Source organism: Cervus canadensis, chromosome 1 (assembly GCF_019320065.1).
Source record: "Cervus canadensis isolate Bull #8, Minnesota chromosome 1, ASM1932006v1, whole genome shotgun sequence".
Taxonomy (NCBI): domain Eukaryota; kingdom Metazoa; phylum Chordata; class Mammalia; order Artiodactyla; family Cervidae; genus Cervus; species Cervus canadensis.
In genome coordinates, this window is record NC_057386.1 from 15,463,417 (window position 1) to 15,485,266 (window position 21,850).

Below are 21,850 nucleotides of genomic sequence, written 5' to 3' on the forward strand. Positions count from 1 at the left end.
GCCAGGAAGAGAAATTTGAGGGCAAATCCCAAATCTTCATAACTTACCTGGCAAGTCAGTTCTGTTGAAGATTCCCTGAGAGGCCAAGATGAATGGGTTTCCAGGCAAGTCCAGCGGCGTCCAACAACTTTCCAAGCTGTCTGCCCAAGTTAGAAAACAACTGACATAAGCAAATGCTCCTATATTTATAGGCTGAATCCTAATTCTCAGTCCATGTATGGTAATGCTCCTAAATGAAGGACACAGGTATCACAGAGCCTGGAATTTGAGGTCCTGGTTCAGATTTCTGGTCTACTTTACCCTATGAAGATTAACTGGCAAACTCTCCAAACTCAGTTTTCTCAGCAGTAAAATGGAGTTGTTACCAACACCACAAGGTAGACGTGAGGACTAAAATCCTGGGTACAGACTGGGCTTTAGGTAAAGGTTAGTCCCAAAGACCCCCTCTACTTATGAAGTCTGCTGCCAACACCGTAGGCTGCTCCCAGGTTAGCATCTGTGTAAGAGAATAGCTCAACCAAAGATATTTTAGTTTGAGATGTGACAGTTCATAACCTGATTATTTAAAATGTTTAACTCTTTGATTATCAATAAAGTCATCCATCTATACCCCCAGGACCTATGGGATATTAGCAACACATTCAGCTTGCCCCCACCATCTCAGAGTGCATGGCACAAGGGGCCTTGGTTTTCCTGTTCATCATGCATTCAGTCAGCACTTCACTATTCACTTACTGCCTGCTTATCTGCCAGGCACCACATAGATATTGGGGATACAAGAATCACACACACAGGACCTGCCTTCAGGGGCTCACAGCCTAGTGGTAGGGTGGGACAGCAACACACCCTGGCCAAGGTGAGTTCTAAAGATGTGTTGGGAGGGGCCTGTGGGGCAAAAAATCCTGAAGGAGGGGATTTAGCCAGGGCCAGAGGAGGAAGGTGGCTTCCCAGGTGGCTAGGGGTAAAGAACCCGCCTGCCAATGCAGGAGACACAGGTTCGATCCCTGGGTCAGGAAGATTCCCTGGAGGAGGAAAGGGAAACCCGCTCCAGTATTCTAGCCTGAAAAATTCCATAGACAGAGGAGCCTGGCGACCTACAGTCCATGGGGTCACAGAATCAGACAGGACTGAGCGAATGAGCACGGGAGATTAAAGCAGGAAAGGTGCACCCAGCAGGAGCTGCTGAGTACACAAAGGTGTGGGGGAGAGGACGAGGAAGAGGGAGGAGAGAGAGAGGCCAGACAGACAGACAGACGTGGAGGAACTACAACGAGTCTAGGGGCTCACAGTATCTCCAGACAAGGAACAGAGGCATCACCTGAGAACTTGTTAAAAATGCAAGAACCCCAGCCCAGCCTTACTGATGCAGAACCCGCATGTAACAGGCTCTCTGGGAGATCTGTGTGCACAGGTTGAGTTTGAGAAACTCTGGGTCAGGATCAGGCTACAAGTTAGGAAGCGTAAAGTTGGTGCCCTCCGGGTAAGCAAGGACTCGGCTCCCGAGGGCCCTGAATGTCATGCTGGGGGTGATGGAGCAGTGGATTAAGCAGGAAAAGGACTCTATCAGATCAGCGTTGTTAGCAGCTGACTGTGACCAGAGAAGGGGGTTGGCTAGGAGGGTGAGGGCAGACAGAAGCCAGAAGACCAGATTACCCACAACTGCAGTGGACCCAGAGAGACCTGAGAAGGGCTTGACCTGGAGCAAAAGCAGAGGGAGAGGGCCTGTGCTGGAGGGGTGTTTAAGGAAGTAAGCCTGGCAGAATTTGGTGAGGGTCAGGAATGGGGAAAAGGAAAAAGGAGGAATCAGAGAAATCTTGGATTTCTGGCCCAGAAAACTAGGCCAACGGCGGCTGCCTTGGCCAAGGCTGAGAAATCAAGGAGAAGGCAAGGCTTATTCTGTAGCTGTTGTCTTTAGGAACATCCTGGTCAGGCCAGGAGATGCCAGGAAGCACCTGGTTACCCACGTCTGCTGCTCAGCAGAGAGCTCCTGGCCACCAGGAGGAAGCCAAGGGTCTGCAGGGAGTAAGAGGTGGCTGAAACCACAAGAGTGTCTTCCCTGAGAGAGTGGACGGAGTAACGAGAGAGATGGTGCAAGAACAGTTGAGGAAGGAAGGGAAAGACAACTACAGAGAAAGGTTCCAAGAAGTAGGAGCCACTCCAGGAGCCAAGAGAGGCCTTTGGAAATGGATGGGTAAGCTCCTACAACACTTTCAAGTGCTTAAGGATTAGAGCCCTCCATTATAGGTAATGGCTCCAACGATGGCTTCTTAGCTTTGGAACCGAGTTCAGCCATAGCATTTCCCAAACTCTTCTGTTGCTAAGAATCTCCAGGGCGGTCTTTTATAAAACACACACCCCTGGGGCCTGTCCTGACTCAGAGCATGTCTCTCCAATGAAGGGGCCGCAAAGCTGGTTTTTTAACAAGCTCTACAGGTGATTCTCATCGTAAGTTTGGGCCACTGTCTCATAGCCTTGCTTCTCAAGCTTTAAAATTCTCCAGAAATACCTGGGGACCTCAACAAACCGCCGGTTATGGTTCGGTAGGTTTGAATGGGCAGCAAGTCTGCATTTCTAGGCAGCTTCCAGGCGACAGCCACACTGCTGTGGTCTCAGGACCACCCTGGCAGGAACAGGGCTAGAGAGAACACCTGTCTCATTTTGCAGGCAAGGAAACAGGTTCTGAGGCGGTAAGCCGTCAATCCAAGGTGACCCAGCTCAGCGAGCGCCAGAGCGGAGAGATATGTCCTGCCTGAGGGGGGTCTCTCTGGATCGTGACTCCATCAGGCGCCCATATTCTGCCTCCAACAAGGATGGCAGATTGAGTGTGAGGTTAGCAAACAAATCATTAACTTCACTTGGACCCCTCCCTCCTGTCCACCTGCTTCTTCCTGCTTGCTCCCTCTCGCTGCCCGTGAGCCCACCAGGATGTCTCTGCTCCTTTCCCTTTTCCCCCCAAGCCTCCCCTCTGCAACAGAAAGGCCAGATTAGGGCATGACCACAACCTCCCAACCGGGGTGGGCAGCTGGAAGAGCGGGGGAGAGAGGCTTACCTAAGTGAGACCCCGCAGACCACCATATGTTGCTGCCAGAACAGCTAATTAGACTGGCTGTGGGAGAGGAGAAGGGCCCGTGAGCTTCCACATGGGAACTTAGTGGGGAAGAACTTTCCTGCATCTGTTGGGGACGCCGGAGAACACTGGCCGGAAAGGGGGGTGATGGTGATGTCACTGCCCTGCTTAATTCTTCAGCGACTCTGAGACCCAAGCCAGGCGCCTCCCGGGCAGGAGCTGGGCACTCAGAGATGCCATCCAGCCCTCGGGAATAATTTTTTGAGTTTTGATTCATTCATTGTCCTGCCCCCCGGGCGAGTGTTCCCTCCTGACTGCTTTTTTCTTTTGTGCAGGTGACAGCAGCGAGCACCCGCTGTTCTGCGTCGAATATTCCCCTTTCTGCTCCGTCTTTGCTTTCTCCCCTGTCCTGCAGCCCAATACCAGTTACTGCTGCCTCCTCCTGCCGCTAGTGCCACCTGCCTCCCCAGCGGCGGGCCAGGACACCCCACCACACCTCCCTCCAGCCCCCTTCCCCCCCTTGCTGAGCCCCTCTCCTTCCTCCCCGGTGCCCGAGTCTCCAGCCACACTGTGCTACTTCCCCATCTCCAGCCCCAGGCCCATTGAGACCCCTGTGCTATGCCTGCCCGGCCCCCGACGGCCCAGTAAAATCTACCTCGTGTGGTAAGCGGCCCTCGGCAAGGCAGGGCGCACAGCACAGTGGAGCCGAAGAGAAGGGGGGAACCTCAAGCTTCCGGAGGGCAGGTGGACAAGAGGGGGGCCCACGGCAGGCCGGTGTGGTGCGTCGGGGGAGACCAGACAGCTGCAGCCACTTCACTCAGCCTTCTCCTAGCACTTAAAGGAGTGAGCGACCAATAAAATCCCATCCTCCCTCTCTCAGTCTCTCTCTCTCTCTCTCGAGACTCATTTGATTTCTTCACGCCTGTGTCTGGCACAGTTTGGATCATAACCACCAGAAACGCAGCAGGCCCCTCCGTGTCCGATCGTAGTCCTAGAGGCATGGCCATGCACGCAGAGCCGGCCCTGAGAGGGAGGCATCAGAGACGGGACTGGGTGGGGGACGTCCACGCTGGATGTGAGAGCCCGCTCAGCACCGCACCGGGGAGGGACAAGTGAAAGGGTTCAGTCACTGTTTATGTTTTCTTTCCTGACTACTTATTAGGCCCTACATCTCTCCAAATCAAAAAAAATCCCACCTCCTGTGTTCCTAAATAAAACACATTTATGGTCCATAATTAAGCTTTCATTAAGATCTCCTCTGGGGATGTGAGACAACACACATTTCCCAGCATACTCAGACCAGCAAACAGACACAGCCTATTATTTGTGACTGTACAGAAGGCTGCCTATTCCACCAGGGCAACATCAGCTCTTGCGGTTAAGCTGTAATTCTGCCCATGATCCAAAAGAAGCAATAAAACCTATTCAAAAGGCATCTCTCAGGCACAATCCTAGGCACTGGGCAATAAAGTGGAGATGGTGTGGGGGAGGGGTACAGGTTCAGGAATTGTATTTCTCTCTCCACCTTCCTTTTCGACTTTGTCTATCCAGAACTGTGTCTGTGTATACAGTGATGTGAGGAATTAAAGGATGATCAGGTGCATGGAATTAACACGGGCCACTAAATGGACTCGGTTCTCAGTTGTCAGGGGCCCTGCGGCGGGCGGGGGTGGGGGGGTTGTTTTCTGTAGGTCTTTTCTTTCTCTTGTGTTTCCTGCCTAGAGAAGTTTCTTCAGCATTTGTTGTAAAGTTGACTGAAGGTGCTGAATTCTCTTAACTTTTAAAGCTCTTGATTTTTCCATCAAATCTGAATAAGTGCCTCACTGGGTAGAGTATTCTTGGTTGTAGTCTCTTCTCTTTCATTGCTTTAAATATACCATTCCCTTCTAGCTTACAAAGTTTCTGCTGAGAAATCAGCTGTTAACCTTCTGGGTTAACCCTTGTATGTCATTTATCATTTTCCCTTGTTACTTTTTCTTTTTTTTTCCCCCTTGTTACTTTTAACATCTTATCTTTATCTTTAGTTTTTGTCAGTTTGATTAGTATGTGTTTTAGCGTGTTCCTGCTTCAGTTTATCCTGCCTGGGACTCTCTGAGTTTCCTGGACTTGGTTGAAGTTCTATTTTCTTTTTCATGTTAGGGAAGTTTTCAGCTATTATATCTTCAAATATTTTCTCAGGTCCTCTCTCTCTCTTGTCCTTCTAGGGCCCCTATAATGAAAATGTTGGTATTTTTAATGTTATCACAGAGGTCTCTTAGGATGTCTTCATTTCATTCTTTTTTCTTTATTCTGTTCTGCAGCATTGACTTCCACCATTCTGTCTTTCCCTCAGTTATCCTGCTATTGATTCCTTCTAGTGTATCGTTCATCTGTTTGTTTCTTCTTTAGTTCTTCCAGGTCTTTATTAAATGTTTCTTGCATCTTCTCAATATTTGACTCCATTATTTTCCCCAAGATCCCAGATCACCTTCACTATCATTGCTCTGAGTAATTCTTTTTCTGGAAGGTTGCCTATCTCCACTTTATTGTTTTTCTGGGGTTGTATCTTGTTCCTTCATCTGGGACATAATCTTCTGCCTTTCCATTTCTATGATTTTCATTCTGGAGGCTGCAGGATTATAGTTCTTCTTACTTCTGGTAGATGAGGCTATCTAAGAGGCTTGGGCAAACTTCCTGTTGTGAGGACCTGGTGGTGTATAGAACTGAGGCTTGCTCTGCAGGGCAGGGCTGTGCTCAGTAGAACTTGAATCTGTTTGTCTGGTGGGTCTGTATTCCCTCCCTGTTAGTTTGTTGATCTGAGGCAACCCATCCCTGGAATCTGCAGGTTATATGGTAGAGCTAATGGTGATCTCCAGGGTGGCTCATGCCAAAGCGTACTTCCTATGACTGCTGTGGCCAGTGCCTTTGTCCCTGTGGCGAGCCACTGCTGACCCATGCCTCTGCAGAAGACCCTCCAACATTAGCAGGTAGGTGTGGTTCAGTCTCCTGTGGGGTCACACTGCTGCTTCTCTGAGTCCTAGTGTACACAAAATTTTGTGTGTGTCCTCCAAGAGTGGATACTGCATTTCCCCTGGTCCTGTGGAAGTCCTACAGTCAAATCCTGCTAACTTTTACAGAGAGATTCCCTGGGGATTCCTAGTCTCTTTGCCAGATCCCCAGGCTGGAAAGCCTGACATGGGGCTCAGAACCTTCACAACGGTGGGAGAACTTCTGTGATACAACTGTTCATCAGTTCTTGGGTTGCCCATCCAGTGGGTATGGGACTTGATTTTATCATGATTGCGCCCCTCCTACCATCTCATTGTGGCTTCTCCTTTGACTTTGGACGTGGTGTATCTTTTTTTGGTGTGTTCCAGCATCTCCTAATTAATGGTTGTTCAATAGTTAGTTGTGATTTCAGTGCTTTCACAGGAGGAGGTGAGTGCACACCCTTCTTCTCCACTATCTTGAACTAATCTCCAGTCATCAGGGTCTTGTATAAATATAAGATTTCTACTTTTTTTTTCCCCTTTGCTGGTCAAATTAACAACTATTCAGTCAACAGTTGGTGTCCCAGCAATGTCAAGACAATTGAGGCAGACATCTTCTATGTAAACAGCTGTTTGATTTCTTTGCTACTGGAGGCATCCCTTTGCCCAGATACTAGAAGGAATGGGTTTCATGGTGCCCAAAGCAAGCCACATTCTTCCCAAAATTCACTGACAAACTTCAGGTTGATAGGTTGCCTGGCAATAAAACTTTTGAACACAACTTGCTCTATCCTCTGTAAGACAAAGGCTTTGTCTTACTACCTGGAGAGGAAGTTATATTTTACCTTTTAGTGTCAGTATAATTTAGTCTTCCTAAAAATTAATATATGTAGCATGCTACCATGAAGATCGTCTTAGAAAGACCCCCATGGCCTGAGGTTATGTTCACTTTGGATGTGAGTAAGGTGATTAGGAACTGGAATTCATGTATTGATACATACAAACTAGGCACTTTGTGTGCTGCTAGCCTGTCCAACTCTTTGTGATCCCATGGACTGTAGCCTTCCAGGCTCCTCTGTCCGTGGAATTTTCCAGGCAAGAATACTGGAGTGGGTAGCCAGTCCCTTCTCCAGGGATCTTCCCAGTCTGCAGACTTAACCCGGATCTCCTGCACTGCAAGCAGCTTAGGTCCCTTCATTTGTAACTGCAGATGCAGACAGAAAAGAAGGAATATTTCATAAGACTTTGCTTTCCAAAGAACCTAAAAGGGTATCACAGGGAAGAAGTCAGTGGTGCAGCCAAGTTAGATTATAATCTTTAGGCCAAAATGTCTTACTCATCTTTGTGAGCCCTTGGATTATTACACAGAAAAGGCATTTGCTGAACAAATTACAATAAAAAGAGTTGTTATTTGTCTTTTGGATTTTATAATAGGATTAAAGAAGAGAGCAAGAATTACACAGGAATAAAGGCTGCTGAATAAGTTATCCTGAACCTATAAAGCCTGCATAATAAAACATTTCTGGTCAAATTCAGTTCTCTCAGGGGAGTGACATCAGATTTCCAATCATTATTGGTAGTGTTATTATCGCTGTTTATGGTAGAAGCAGCAGTTACCGTTTTTATCAACTAATAAGCACCAGACACTGAGTTAGACCATCTACCTACATTATTGCTAAACTTCACGATAACTCAACGAAATGAGAACATTCCCATTTTACAATTGTAGATACTGAGGTTCAAACTCCCCAAAGTCAGAGGACTCTGGCTTCACTACCAGCAAGGTTTTCTTCACTGCCAGACCCGGTCAAACCATCTCTAGTTTTTTTCCGTTTCATTACTTCAGTTTGCTGAGAACTCAATTAGAGGAGACATGGTTACAGAAATCATTTTGGAAATCACTTAAGAGATCCGATGCCTTGAAGAAAGTACTTTTTTGAACAGGAAAATAGACTAATCTGTTATCTTGGGTTATCTGGGGGTGTTCAGCACAAGGGGAAAAAAAAATGGTGCTACTTTTGGAATTCCACACAGTTTTCAGCTGAATGCACCTTCTCCAGCCCTATAAAACATACTAGGTGGTGGTTGTTTGTCCTGCCAGAGAGTTTGAGAAAACACACAGGCTGGCTAAGACAGGGTCCTCATCCTTAAGGAGCTTACAGTCTAGTTGGAGAGAAAAGACACAATCCTCACGCAATCTTGGAATATTTAAATACTAAAAGCCCTAAGGACCCTGAAAGTTCTGGCCAAAGCAGACTTGTAAAACAGGAAACAGACCTCCAGGGACCTGCTGGCTGGAGCAAGCTAGTGCAGGCTGGCTGGAGGAAAAAGGCCCTCTGGGAGGCAGGGGGTGTAGGGGTGTGGATGGGGTGGGGGAGTAGGAGGGCTGCTGCCTGGGGTGTGAAGGAAGTCTGAATATTCGGCTGGAAATCAAAGTAAAATCCTCATGGGAAGGACCTTTGAGCCAGGTCCTGAATATCCATTGGACTTGGCCTGCACCCCAAGCCTGCCCCTTCCCTGGTCCTCCTGTTTCCTCTTCAGTAAAGAATGATCCTGCTGTTTCCCCGCCCTGCTGCACCCATCTGTCAGGTGCTAAGCAGGGGGCAGTTGATGACTTCTGAGAGCTGCAGAGGAATAAGGCCTCAAGTGATTGGGAGAAGCCTATGCGCTAGAGGAATGCAGCTCCTGGGGTGGGGGGGTAGGATCCCCTACGGTTAAGCCCTCCATCCCTCTCTCTCACCCTCCTCTCTCCCAACTCAGTCAGTGAGATCCTGTCTAATCACCATCCTACACCCTCCAAAGAATGTGTTCTCATTTTCTGGAGAATTCTCTTTCTGGTCAAGCCCACAACCTCTCTGGGCTCCACTGACGTGCCCTAAGCTGGAACCCACACCACCGGCAGCTCCCCCTTCTAGCAAGTTCCCCAATGAGGGCCTGTCAGGGAAAGTAGGTTGTAGCTAATCATTGTTTTAAACCAGGCTTCACGGGCAGCCAAGGAGAACTTCCATTCCTTTCCTTAATCTGATTTAAAAAGATCCACATAACCACAACTTACACTGTGGGACATAAATCCAGTCATCTTCACGTGCCAAGGAAGGCTGTTCTCTTGCATACAACTCAGAGACCCTTCCCAGCTTTACCCCCTTCCCCCTTGACTGCTGGCTATTTGTGAAAGTTCTGAACTGTCCAAGAGGAGATGAGCCAGGCAAATTCTCCTGGAAGCATTTCATCTAGAAATTCACAATCTAACTGCCTGTGAACTTGAGAACTTGTAGAGATGCTTGGAAAACAGCAAAACCCTTTTCCCTAGCTCACATGCACTGAGACTTAATACATGTGAAGAGGAAACTTGAGATTATTCATACCAATTAGCAACCTAATTCAAAATGTGACTTTAAAAAAATATATTACCGGTAACTCAATTCGACTTGGCACTTCAGTTACTGTCTTTCTGGGAATGTATCAACCCCACCCAGTGGTGGGTAACACACAAGCAAAAAAAAAAAAGGTCCCCAGATGCTTGGAATCTTTCTGGAATGCCATATTAGTTGCTAATAAACAACCTGAGGATATGAATGTGTAGGTGCAGAACAGACTGTGATTCACGTTTGGATGAGGACATGGGGAGCCAGGCTTTGTGTGTCCCAAAGGTAAAGGCTCTTGATGGTTTTACCAGCAAGCCCATCCCAATATCTATGAACTGGAAGCTAGAAATTTCTTAGCAAAAGGAAGGACCCCCTTCAGACTCCACATGGCAGGTGTCAGGGGGTGCTCATGAATGGTGATCAGAGCCTTGTGAAGTAGGTATTATTATTCCCATGTCACAGGTGGGGAAAACTGAGGCTCCCGGAAGTGATCTGTCCAAGCCCATGTGGTTACAAGGTTATCGAACCAGGGTTCAAATCCAGCTTCGCCCTCGCCTCCTATTTTTTGTTTTTTTTGGTTTTTTTTTTTAATTCCCTTAACCTCCTTCCCCACCACAGGCCCTCTGAGCAGTCTTTCTATGAAGATGTTTTCCTATAAAAAATTATTAAAAAGATTTTGCACTTTTCAGCAGCCCAGGCACCACAGATTTTATCAAGGAAGAGGAGGCCAAACCTGGGGAGACTGACAGTCAGCCCAGAGATGCAGAGCCCACGATTGTCTGGGAACAAAAGCAGACAGAAACTGCAGCGGCCTGGGAAGGTACCTACCCTCGGGGGAATAGGTAAGGATGCTCATACATCTCTGACCTCAGAGACTGATTTGAGCTGTTACATGCTGAATTCCATGTGCTTTTTATGTGAAGAGAGTGTACCTTACAATGAAACACTTAAAAGGTTTTAAAAACAAACTATTGGATCCAGTTTCTTTCTCCTAGGGAGGCTGGTAGGAAAAGGCAGGGCGGGGAGAGTTTTCATTTTCTCTGCCATTACTCCATAAGCGAGACCATGAAAGGTTTTGAGTGGATGGATGCCCGCCGTTAGGCTTCTGGAGAGGGTATTTTGGTGGTGGGTGTTAGGTATGGGAGTGGGTGGGGGAGGGGGAGGGTAAAGAAGTAGTTTCCAGCCCTGAGGATGTCTCACCCCGCCGCAGTTCCCCACCCGCCTCCCAGGAGGGGAGGATAGAGGTCTGTGGATGGCAGACAATTCACCTCCCCCAGAGATTTTCTCTCTTCTGATCCAAGGTGTCAAGATCTTAATGTGTAAGAAATAACATAGAGGCGGATATAGGCTTTATTTCAAAACACTGGTTTGGCCGACATCTCTTTTGGTCCTGAGCTTTCATCCCAAGGCCCGAGCCACGCTGTTCTGCTAATCACGCTGTCCTCTCCTGCTGTGGCAAAGCAAAGGAGGAATAGGTCCTAAGGAGCCCCCTTGGGCGTCAAGGAAGGGGACACTTGACAGCCCACCTTGCCAGCCAAGCACCTGTTTCATCCCCTTGGGGGAGCCAGTGAGCATCACATTTCCTCACCACCCACTGAGCGCAGGAGCCTTTACTTAAAAGGTCGATGTGTACTGTGGTGGACACAAGTAAATATAGAACATACACTCGGATGGCTTGAAGTTAGGGGTGATTAGAGCACATGTGACTGTAACAACTCAATGTCCACAGGCCCCCAGTGATCTAATGCCTCCTGGCAGGAAGGGCGGACCTCACTTCTAATTCCAGCCCTCCTTCCTCCCAGCAGTGCAGCCTGGGGTGGTCAAGAAGCCAGTCTGGGTTACAATGCCCATGTCTTAAAATAAGTATAATGAAATCTACCTCATTGCCTTGCTAGAATAACGAAAGCAAGTGCTATTCTCAGCAGCACTTGAATATCGCGGGCACTCAGCTACGCTAGTTTCTCCTGCCATCTCCCCAACAGTCCTCAGTAAACTCCAAACTGCTGTTTGGAAGGTGAGGTTCCCCACGCATCATACATCCCTTGACCCACCAGGCTCATCTAATCCTCCACGTGTGCCCAGAAGATATCTTCCATTATGCTGAGATTCACTGAGAATTTGTCCTGATCTTCTATTATACCCCTGACTCCTTATCTTGCCTCTAATCCTTTTTTTTTTCACATTCCAAAGTAGTTTGCAAAATAAATAAATAAATAAGTATAATAAAGTCGTTTGCATAAGTTGGAGTAGGAGCCAGATGTTTGAATTGTGTCAGCAAGAGATCCAAAGCAAACGTGACAGAGAGCTAATATATTGAAAGCGCTTACAAATCAATAAGGAAAACATGAATACCTAATAGAAAAACTGGGGAAGAGGCACTGCAGACAGTTTCACAGAAGAAATAATACAGGTGGTTAATAAAATCTGGGGTGGGGGGTGGCAGATAAAAAGTTCAAGCTCACTCAGTAGTAAATGTAAATTTACAAGAGAGAAATTTGGCCTACCAAATTGGCTAAGGTCTTTTTCTAGAATAATGCTCAACGACTTCCCTGGTGGTTCAGTGGTGAAAAATTCCCCTGCTGATGCGGAAGACATGGGTTTGATCCCTGATCCAAGAGGATCCCACAGGCTGCAGAGCAACTGAGCCCGTGCCACAGTTACTGAAGCCTGTGCACCCCAGAGCACCTGCTCTGCAACAAGAGAAGCCCACACACGGCCCGCTAGAGAGTAGCCCCTGCTCACCCCAACTAGAGAAAAGCCCACACAGCAATGAATGCCCAGCACAGCCAAAATTAAAAATAAATAAATATAATAAACAAAATTATATAAAAAAAAAAAAAGCTCAATACTGATAGTGAAACTGCTGCTGCTGCTGCTAAGTTGCTTCAGTTGTGTCCGACTCTGTGCGATCCCATAGACGGCGGCCCACCAGGCTCCCCCATCCCTGGGATTCTCCAGGCAAGAACATTGGAGTGGGTTGCCATTTCCCTCTCCAATGCATGAAAGGAAAAGTGAAAGTGAAATCGCTCAGTCATGTCCAACTCGTAGCGACCCCATGGACTGCAGTCTACCAGGCTCCTCCATCCATGGGATTTTCCAGGCGAGAGTACTGGAGTGGGGTGCCATTGCCTTCTCCGATAGTGAAACTACTGACTAACATTTCCCAGGTACAGATACTCAGGTGCTATGCCAAGCCCACAGCATACATTCCCAGTAACCACCACAGTTAGGAGAGATGCTTTCATATCCTACCTGGAGGGTCACTTGGTCCAAACTGGAATTTGGCAACCTGTGTCCTAGTCTTTAGAGAGCTTGCAATTCCACTCCTATGAATTTGTTCTAAGAAAATAAGACCTGCAGTCAAGGAGGTATGAGCGAGGATGTCTATCATGGTGTGATCTGTGGCAGCAAAAATCTGGAAACAATCTACATACCCAACAGGGGAAGGGTTTGTATAATGTACCCTTAGAGTAGAATCATTATCATGTTCTTAAAGAATAATTAATGGCAGGGGATAATGCTCACATAAAAATGTTTAGGGAAAGAAAGCAGGACAGAAAATTGTATATACCCAATACCCAATTTTGTTTTTAAAAACAGTATTTCTAGATAAGCAAGCTCTAGGTTGTAAATTCAAATGTCTTCAGGGGACAGGTGGGTAAGGCAAGAGAAGTACCTAACAAGGGCTAGGATGCTTGCAGTCAACCAGACACACTCCACCTGAAGGCAAGTAACTCATTGTTCAAATAGACAACTGCAAAATAAAAATAGCCCGGGGTCTTGAGTTTGCAACCCACCTCTGAATTCCAGAACAGTAGCGATGTTCCTCTGAGTTTCAGATACTTGGTGATTTTTACTTCTTCAATCCTCTTGTGTGTCTCCCAAGTTTTCTACAATAAACATCAACTACTTTTATTAATCGGAGGAAAACAGTTAAAAGTTTATGGCTGTCAAAACAGATGAAACTGTTGGTCAAGCACATGTAGAAGTCTAGAACAAAGCCACAGCCTTCGGCAGAGAGGTGCTTTTTCTGGTTTCATCTCATTGCACCTACAACATTCAGTCGCACCTAGTGGGGTTCCTGGAAACAGCAGGCCCTCTGCTCACAGCTGGAGCCCATGCAGGGCCTCAGAAGCATCTGCAAGGCCTGATCTGCGAAAACTACATCCCTGGACATATGCAGTCGAGGGGTCATCCCAGGCCTGGAGCTATGAAATCTGCTCCCTATTTGATAGACACAAGAAAAAGGGTTAAAATAGCATAACATAGAATAGCACAGTCTGCCACCTTTAGGGGAAACACACACACGCACACACACCAGCGACTGAATTTTTAAAGAGGGAGGCAGCTGGGATGATGAGGAAGGGTGGAGACGCGCTCCCTGGTGTTTCTGGAATCTGCACCGCTGCAGGGCCGCACTTAGCCTGCGACTCCTCCTGACCCAGAGGCCCGTGTCAGCGGCTTCTGTGAAATAAGCTGTGGCTCCTGCTGTTTCCAGTTTCTGGGTTTCAGAAGCCGCTCAAGCTGATTCTTGTTAGCTAGATAGCTAGCTAGCTAGCTGATAGCCTGTTGCGGGGGTGGGGGCGGGGGTCTCCCGGAGCCTGAACTAAACAGACTCAGGGCAGAGGAGCGGCTCTGTGTGTTCAGGGAACAACCAGAAGATTCAGGTCTCAGCACTTGCTAGCTAATCTCTGAGGCCCTTGGACTCAGTCACTTGAGTCCGTGTCCGACTCTTTGCGACCCCACGGACTATAGCTGGCCAGGCTCCTTTGTCCTTGGGATTATCCAGGCAAGAATACTGGAGTGGGTTGCCATTTCCTTCTCCAGTCACATTCAAAATGAAAAGTAACCAACCAAAGACTATACTTCTGAATCCTCCACATTATCTTTTTCTCAAAAAAAAAAAAAAAAAAATATATATATATATATATACACACAAAAAAACATATATATGGACTTGCCTGGTGGGACAGTGAATAAGAATCCGCTTGCCAACGCAGGGGACACAGGTTTGATTCCTGGTCCAGAAAGATTCCTTATGGCACTGTGCAACTAAGCCCGTGTGCCATAAGTACTGAGCCCACGCGCTAGAGCCTGTGCTCTGCAACAAGAGAAGCCATCACAATGAGATATCCACACCGCAGCTAGAGAGTAGCTCCTGCTCACCGCATCTAGAGGAGGCCCACATGCAGCAGTGAAGGCCCAGTGCAGCCAAAAATAAATAAAAATAGCAGTGTGTACATGTAATATACACATATTTATACATAGACACATATGGTGGCGTAGTGGTAAAGAATCTGCCTGCTGATGCAGGAGACACAAGAGATGTGAGTTCGATCCCTGGGTTGGGAAGATCCCCTGGAGGAGGAAATGGCAACCCACTCCAATATTCTTGCCTAGAAAATCCCATGGACAGAGGAGCCTGGTGGGCTATAGTCCAGGGTTCATGAAGAGTCAGACACGACTGAACACGAGCACAACAACAGATATATATATATCAGGAGAATTCAGATCGCTACATAGAAGCATTTGTTCTTTAAAAAGCCATCAGCCCAGCCTGGGTGGACACAAATCTCCATTCCTGTATATCCACAGCCACACGCCCAGAGCATCCTAGAATCGCTGCTTCGTCTCTTACTGGGTTTTATAAAACCCAGGAGGAGCCTGATAGGAAAGCTTAACTGATTTCCAGAAGAGCCAATGAGTAAAGATTCTCACTGTGTCCCTGAGTGTCCCATGTGGTTCACAATAAAAAGAGGCTTACAGAGGGACCAGGACTGGTGCTGCCTGGGAGACGCCTCCATTAAAGCGAGTCCGTATGGACTTGGCCTTTAGCTAAGCTGGACACTCAGAGGATTTGCATTTTGCCTGCCTGAGCTGTTACCACACAGGCCTTCCCAAAGCTGTGGAGTGCTGGCCACCCTACAGGGTGAATTGCTTTAGAAACTGAAGGAAAAGGACAGTAGCACCTCACCAGACCCTGCAAGACAGCAGGGAGGGGAACGGGGGAGGGGAGGGTGGGGCGGAAGGAGGGCGGATGGCAAGAGGGAACACAGGTGAGTGGAATCAGAGAAGTAGGTCCAGTGTTCTATCCACACTATGAGGGTAAAAACGCTCAGCAGTTCACACGTGATGAATGAAGTAGATTCTTATTTTCACAAGGAAATTGTTTCTTCAGGAGCAACACAGGGTAGTGGTTATGGAGACAAACTGTAGCATCAGGCAGACCTGAATTCAAATGTTCACTCCATCACTTACTGGAAATAGGATCTTGGCAAGTTATGTGACCTCCTAATGTATATAGCACAGTTAGCATGCTGCCCTCAATAAGTCGTGCTTATTCATTAATTTTACAAGGTAAATTTTGACCAAACCATTTCACACTCAGAGGATGCCACCCATTTAGGCACTCACCCTCTCTTCTCTTTCTACATCTCCCCATACTTTAGATTCAGGGGACAATGGAGAGGAATTCTATCATGGCCAGAGGTCACAAACTGATTAGGGGCTAGTGACAAAGGGGAGATCGTGATTTCATGAGAGAGCTATGATTTTATCTGCACGGAATAGTAAACGTAACCACAACCATCAATTTAATGGGGCACCAGTTTCTAGAGCCTTCCTCCAATCTGCCACAGTGGACCATGCATTTCTTAAGGTTCTGTGAAGCTGCGTGTGAAGCAGGAGTATCCTGAATATATGTTGAATGAACTGGGATGGGACAGCACTGGTAGTTTCTGTAATAGTCATTCCTGGAGTGCTGGTTTTCCTTCTCAATAAAGACTGGTATGAATATGAAAATCATATTCATATTGAATGAGAGGTTTTACTCATCATGAGCCCTGACTGATATGGGGGCTGGACAGTCTTCCAAGAGTTTCTGCAGAAAAGATCTGTATCCTCAGGGTCACTCCGCTGCCCCAGGACCAACCTGAACTCCACAAGTATGCAAAACAGAATTTGTAGGTGGTAAACTGAGGCCATGGACAGAGAAGCCTGGTGGGCTACAGTCCATGGGATTGCAATGAGTCAGACGCGACAGAGTGACTCACACTTTACTTTTAAACTGAGACTGACACCCCTGTACACTCCCAGTAGCTCCAGCCACTTTAACCATGCCCATTTTCCTCTCCAGGGCTTGTTGGCTGCCTTATAGGACCCTCCCATTAGGTATTAAAAGGTCTTGCATCAGCGAGCACCTACAGTAAAATGATTAAGCTTGTCTATTCTTAATGCAGATCCAATAGTTCAACAAGAACACCCAACATGGGCAAGTGACACCAAGCTGAAGAGGCCAACACGAGAGAGAAGAAACTTGGTCCCATCCTCACAAGTAATAATGGTGATGGAAAACACCCCCACTGAGGGAGCCAGAAAAGGAGACCCAAGCGCGCTCTCCCAGAGCAAGCCACACCCAGCCCTACCCCAGGCCTTCCAAGGAACACACAGTCCCCAAGAATTGAGCGAGTCCTTGGGGATACCACTTGCAGCCAGCACCCTGAGAGGGCCGAGAAGAACCACGTTTCGGTTCCGAGATGAAGACTTCTATTCCATTTTATCCTCAAACCCTGGAGGAGAAAATGATGACACAGAAGAGGAAACCCACGTGGAGGAAGCACTTTTGATGGCTGGCATGCACCTGCCCCGTTCTCCTTCCAGTTATAAGAGAAGTAGATTCCTTGGGACACTGGCCACTCAGGCCAAAAATAAAAATTCTGAAGAAAATCCTGCACACTGCAGAGCGAATTCTATAAGGAGGAGTGAGGCCAGCCATGGCTCCTTAAGAATTAGCAATGCAGTGGAGCCAGTGACAGAGCAATCTTCTGTCAGGCAAAGGATATCTCAAAACCCTGGGTTGTCTGATGGGGGATCTATTAAAAGGAAAGACAGCAGTGACAGTGAAAGTGAGAAAAAGGCCTCTTATTCATGGGACACCCAATCCGAACCCAGCCTGGAGGATGACATCAATGCTGAAAATGTATCCTATGATGGTATCTCTATGGAAGAGAGGCCTTGGACCCATGCTTATGAAAGAGACTGGCAAGCCTGTTTAAGTGAGTCTAGTAACCCTCTTGATTCTTTCCTTGCTGGTAGACCGACAGCTCCAAGATCATCAATGAATTTGTCCCATAACATGCCTGGATCAGTCACACATTTCACTCTGAGAGATGATACTCTGGCAGACCTGCCCCCACCATCTACCTTAGTTCCCAGTTCAGACTCGGAGGGAAGTTCCAGGTTTGGTCAACCACTGTCCTCCATTAGAAACAGGAATCTACTTGCTGGTGCTGAAAATTGCAGTTATTTTCCAGTAGATAGCACACATGAACTTGATGTCAGGGCAGCAGAAGATGTTACTTCAACAAGCCCATCTCAGGAGGCTCCATTATATACAGACAATCTCTTGCCGAATCCTCAGGGTAACTTGTCCTTGATGGAGTCTTCCAGCTCCTCCCCATCAGGAATGAATGTACAAGGCCACTTGCATGTGGCGCGGTCTCTGCAAGAAAATATACCTTTTACGTTCTTTGCAGTGTCTGAGTTCCCAAACCAAAATGAGAATGGGAGCAGAATGGAGTTCCCTGGCTTTTCCAATGCAAAGGGAACCCCTAAAATGAAGACGGATCCTGAGAAACTCAAGAAAATACAAGAAAGGTGAGGGGTTTTCATAAATGTATGAATATGCATCTATATTTTTAAAATTCCATTTCTCTAATGCCTTAAGCAGTGCTTTCCTAAAAAAGGTTCATGGCATTTTAAATCATAGGTAAGCCCTTCCTTGACATTTTAATGATTGCTTCTTTCAAGAAAATTGTCTATTTTGTTGCTTTTAAAATATATGTCTTTACAAAGAAACATTCTGTGTTCCAGCCCAATGTCTTCAGTATTCCCAAAGTGTTTTTTTTCCCTTGCATGCTATAACTGTAAGAAAGGCAAGTTTGCCAGATAGAATGTCTTTTGGCTGCATTGCATATCTTGCAGTAACTTACTTTCCTGACCAGGGATTGAACCCATGCCGCCTGCAGTGGAAGCACCAAGTCCTAACCACTGGACAGCCAGGGAAGTCCCGAGGGTTTTTGACTGTTACATAGGGCTTGCCTTTACCCACTCCCCCACCACGAGCAATTAAGAGATTTTTACAAAAAGGTTGCTATCTCCCCAGAGAAGGAGCCACTCAGCACTTGAAGTTCACCAGCTCTCCCCCATGGGACTCTGGGCAAATCCAACCAATAGTTCTAGAATTTGAATTTTCCAAACTACAAGGACAGTCTCAAACAGTTACCATAGTTACCTCAGTTCTCTGAAGGGCCACACTGGGGTGATCACTGCTTCCATTTTCTGTGCTGTTTCTCATGCATGAGAAAGAAATCAGATCTTTTTTGAATTGCTCTTTTCTTTGATCTCTCCTTTCTTGTGAGATGATTTGGGGATATTCCACAACTATGAAATGTGATACTTTTTAAAGCCTTCATTAAGCATCATGTCAGGATTCGACCATTTCACTCCTCCTAGGGGTTACCATGCCCTGATGTTGGCTTACTGATCTGGAAAGTGGTTCTTTGAAGGCAAGCCCTCTTTCTTGTGTGTTAGTATGGCTCACTGGGCCATTAACTTATTAATATTCATTTGCAAGTAAGAAAATTCCATGGCAGTGAATTTGAATGCAAAAAGGAGGAAAAGATAAGACTTAAGACTTAGAATGCACACAACACTCCTATAGCTATTCTCCAACTGCAGGGATGACGTTAACTTCCTTGTTAGTGGCATTTTTTTTTTTCATATCAAACTACCAAAAGACTGACCCAGGGTTAAGGGCCAAAAGATCTCAGCACCAGTCCATCCTCATCTACCTCAAAACACAGTTTTAAACCCACTTGTCAAGGGTCTGGACTTCCATCATCCCAAAGCAATGCCTTTGGGTGAAAAAATGACTTCTGTTAAAAATGCATCTGCATCTAGGTGTAGTAATGCATTAAACAGCTATTTGTGTACTGTGTTTATCAGACACTCTCTTTTTCTGTATATAATAAACCTTATGCCATTCTAATTATTTGAAAAACATTCATTTTGGAAAATATTAAAAATACAAACTTAAAAGAAAAATCACCAATAACCCTATAATCCAGAGAAAAGCACTGTGAAAAACTTTGTTTCCAGTCTTTGGTCTTTGCATATAAATGCAGTTTTTAGTAAACATGGTTATATTTTATAATATGACTTAAGATTTCAAGCCCATTTCTCAATGCCACTTACACTCTTTAAACTTTTCCCTTGATTAGTTACATACAAATAAGTATATAACATTTGCACACATCTAGAAAATTAGAACAAAACCTAGGCATCTGTATGACCACCTTCCAGCAGACAGAAGCTCACTGGAGCTTGTGAGCCCCTCACCCACCCTACCTCCTCATGTCCTCCCTTCATCTCCTCCCTCTTAACACCGTGTGTGTGTGTGTGTGTGTGTGTGTGTGTGTGTGTGTGTGTGTGTGTGTGTGTGTGTGTGTGTGTGTGTGTGTGTGTGTGTGTGTGTGTGTGTGTGTGTGGTGCTCAGTCATATCTGACTCTTTGCCCCTGGAAACCATTCTTGCATTGAATTTATAATTCCTTTGCTTTTTATCTTGCTGCTGTTAGAAGTTTTTTGCCTTATGGCTTCACCATGTGAGTATATGCACGCCTAAACAACACACTGTGTATACTTTTGAATTCTGTAGAAATGTTACTATTATTTTTGAACTCCATAGAAATGGAATAGCTGTTCTTCTGTGACTTGCTTTTCCCCCTTATATCATTAGGCAGATGCATCCTGGTTAATATTTTCAGGCTTTAATGCATTTGCTTTCACCACTGCAGACCAGTTCGTCACAGAAATATACCATAAGTCGATGGACATTTGCGTCTTCTACTGTTTTCTGTACACGGTGCTGCATGATCATTCTTGTAAATGTTGTCTGGCATACATGTGATGGGTCCTCCAGGATATTTGTATAAGAGTGGACTTGCTGGGCTGGTGGGTAGCACACAGCTTCCACTGTGCAAGTTAACATACTGTCTCAACGATGTGTACAATGATGTGTACAATGTATACTGTCTCAGCGATAGTTACACTTAGCACAGTGCGTGCTAAGTCGCTTCAGTTGTCTCGGACTCTTTGCAACTCCATGGACTGAAGTCTGCCATGCTCCTCTGTCGATTGGATTCTCCAGACAATAATACTGGAGTGGCTTGCCATTTCTTCCTTCAGGGGATCTTCCCGACCAGGGATTGAACCTGTGCTCCCTGCAAGATGAGTCAACTACTGGACCACCAGGGAAGTCCCTCTTGACTTTTAAATGTTAAACAGCCATCTGTCTTTCTTCTTTTATAAAATGCTTACCTATGTCTTCTGCCCATTTTTCTTTTAGAATATTTTTCTTTTATGTTAAGAATCCTTCATATATATATATATATATATATATATATGAACCCTTTATATATTCTGGCAACTAATCTGATCCTTTGACAGTTATATTTTGGACATATCTTTTCTCAATTTGTATTGATAGTTGGTATCTCCTCTTTCTTGATGTTTTCTTAATGAAAATAAATTCTTAATTTTAATGTAGTCAATTGTATCCATCTTTTGTATGGACTGTGATTTGTATCTTGTTGTCTTAATTAAGAAATCCTTTGTAACCTGGGGTCATTGTGGCATTCTTCCTACTCTCTTCCAAAATCTCTACAGTTTTGCTTTGCATACTTAGGACTTAATGTGAAGTTAATTTTGGACTTGAGTGTGACATTTAATGTGTGGTGTGAGGTATGCATTGTGAATACCCAGGATCTTCCCCCTGCAGAGCCCCATCTGTCATATAACATAAGTGTGTAAGTTTGTCTCAGGGCTCTCTCTTCTGTCCTATTGGCCTTTTTGTTTTTCCCTAAAGAACATCATCTCAATGACTGCAGCTTTATAAATTTATCAGAGCAAAGCCTCCCTCTCCATTTTGTTCCATAAGAATCTTTCACTATACAAACACTTAAGCATCAGCTTGTTGGGATTTTCATTGGAATTGCATTGAATCTATAGATTATCTGGGGGAGTCTTTTTTTGATAAACATGGCATACTTCTTCTTTTGTTGGTGACTATCACGAGAAAGTGTAATTCTGTTCCTTTTCATTGAACTTCCCTTTCTTGGGGAGAAAATTCTCTTAACAGCATACTCTCCTATATCCAGAGCAATGGCTATTTCTTCCTCTCTGTTGATTTTAGTCTCCAGCCAACTTTCCTTTCCTTGACCAGACAGTCCCCAGGCCCATGAAGATTCTAAAGAATAAAAAAATAGCCTTAGGCTTCTCAAAAGCCTCCCTACAGAAATATCCACCAGCTATTCCTGACTTACTGTTTATGAGATACAAATATGTTTGCTTACACTTTCATTAATTCCATCTTCATCACATACCAGCAGCT

At 45.9% G+C, this 21,850-nt stretch overlaps 1 protein-coding gene across 1 annotated transcript in view; it reads left to right on the plus strand.

Annotated features, from left to right (window-relative positions):
• MARCHF10 (membrane associated ring-CH-type finger 10) overlaps positions 1-21,850 on the plus strand; it is a 97,169-nt gene that overhangs the window by 54,089 nt on the left and 21,230 nt on the right. The window contains exons 5-6 of the mRNA XM_043465378.1: positions 10,091-10,243; positions 16,640-18,056. Coding sequence (XP_043321313.1) covers positions 10,091-10,243; positions 16,640-18,056 — 1,570 coding nt within the window. The remainder of the gene's footprint in view (positions 1-10,090; positions 10,244-16,639; positions 18,057-21,850) is intronic.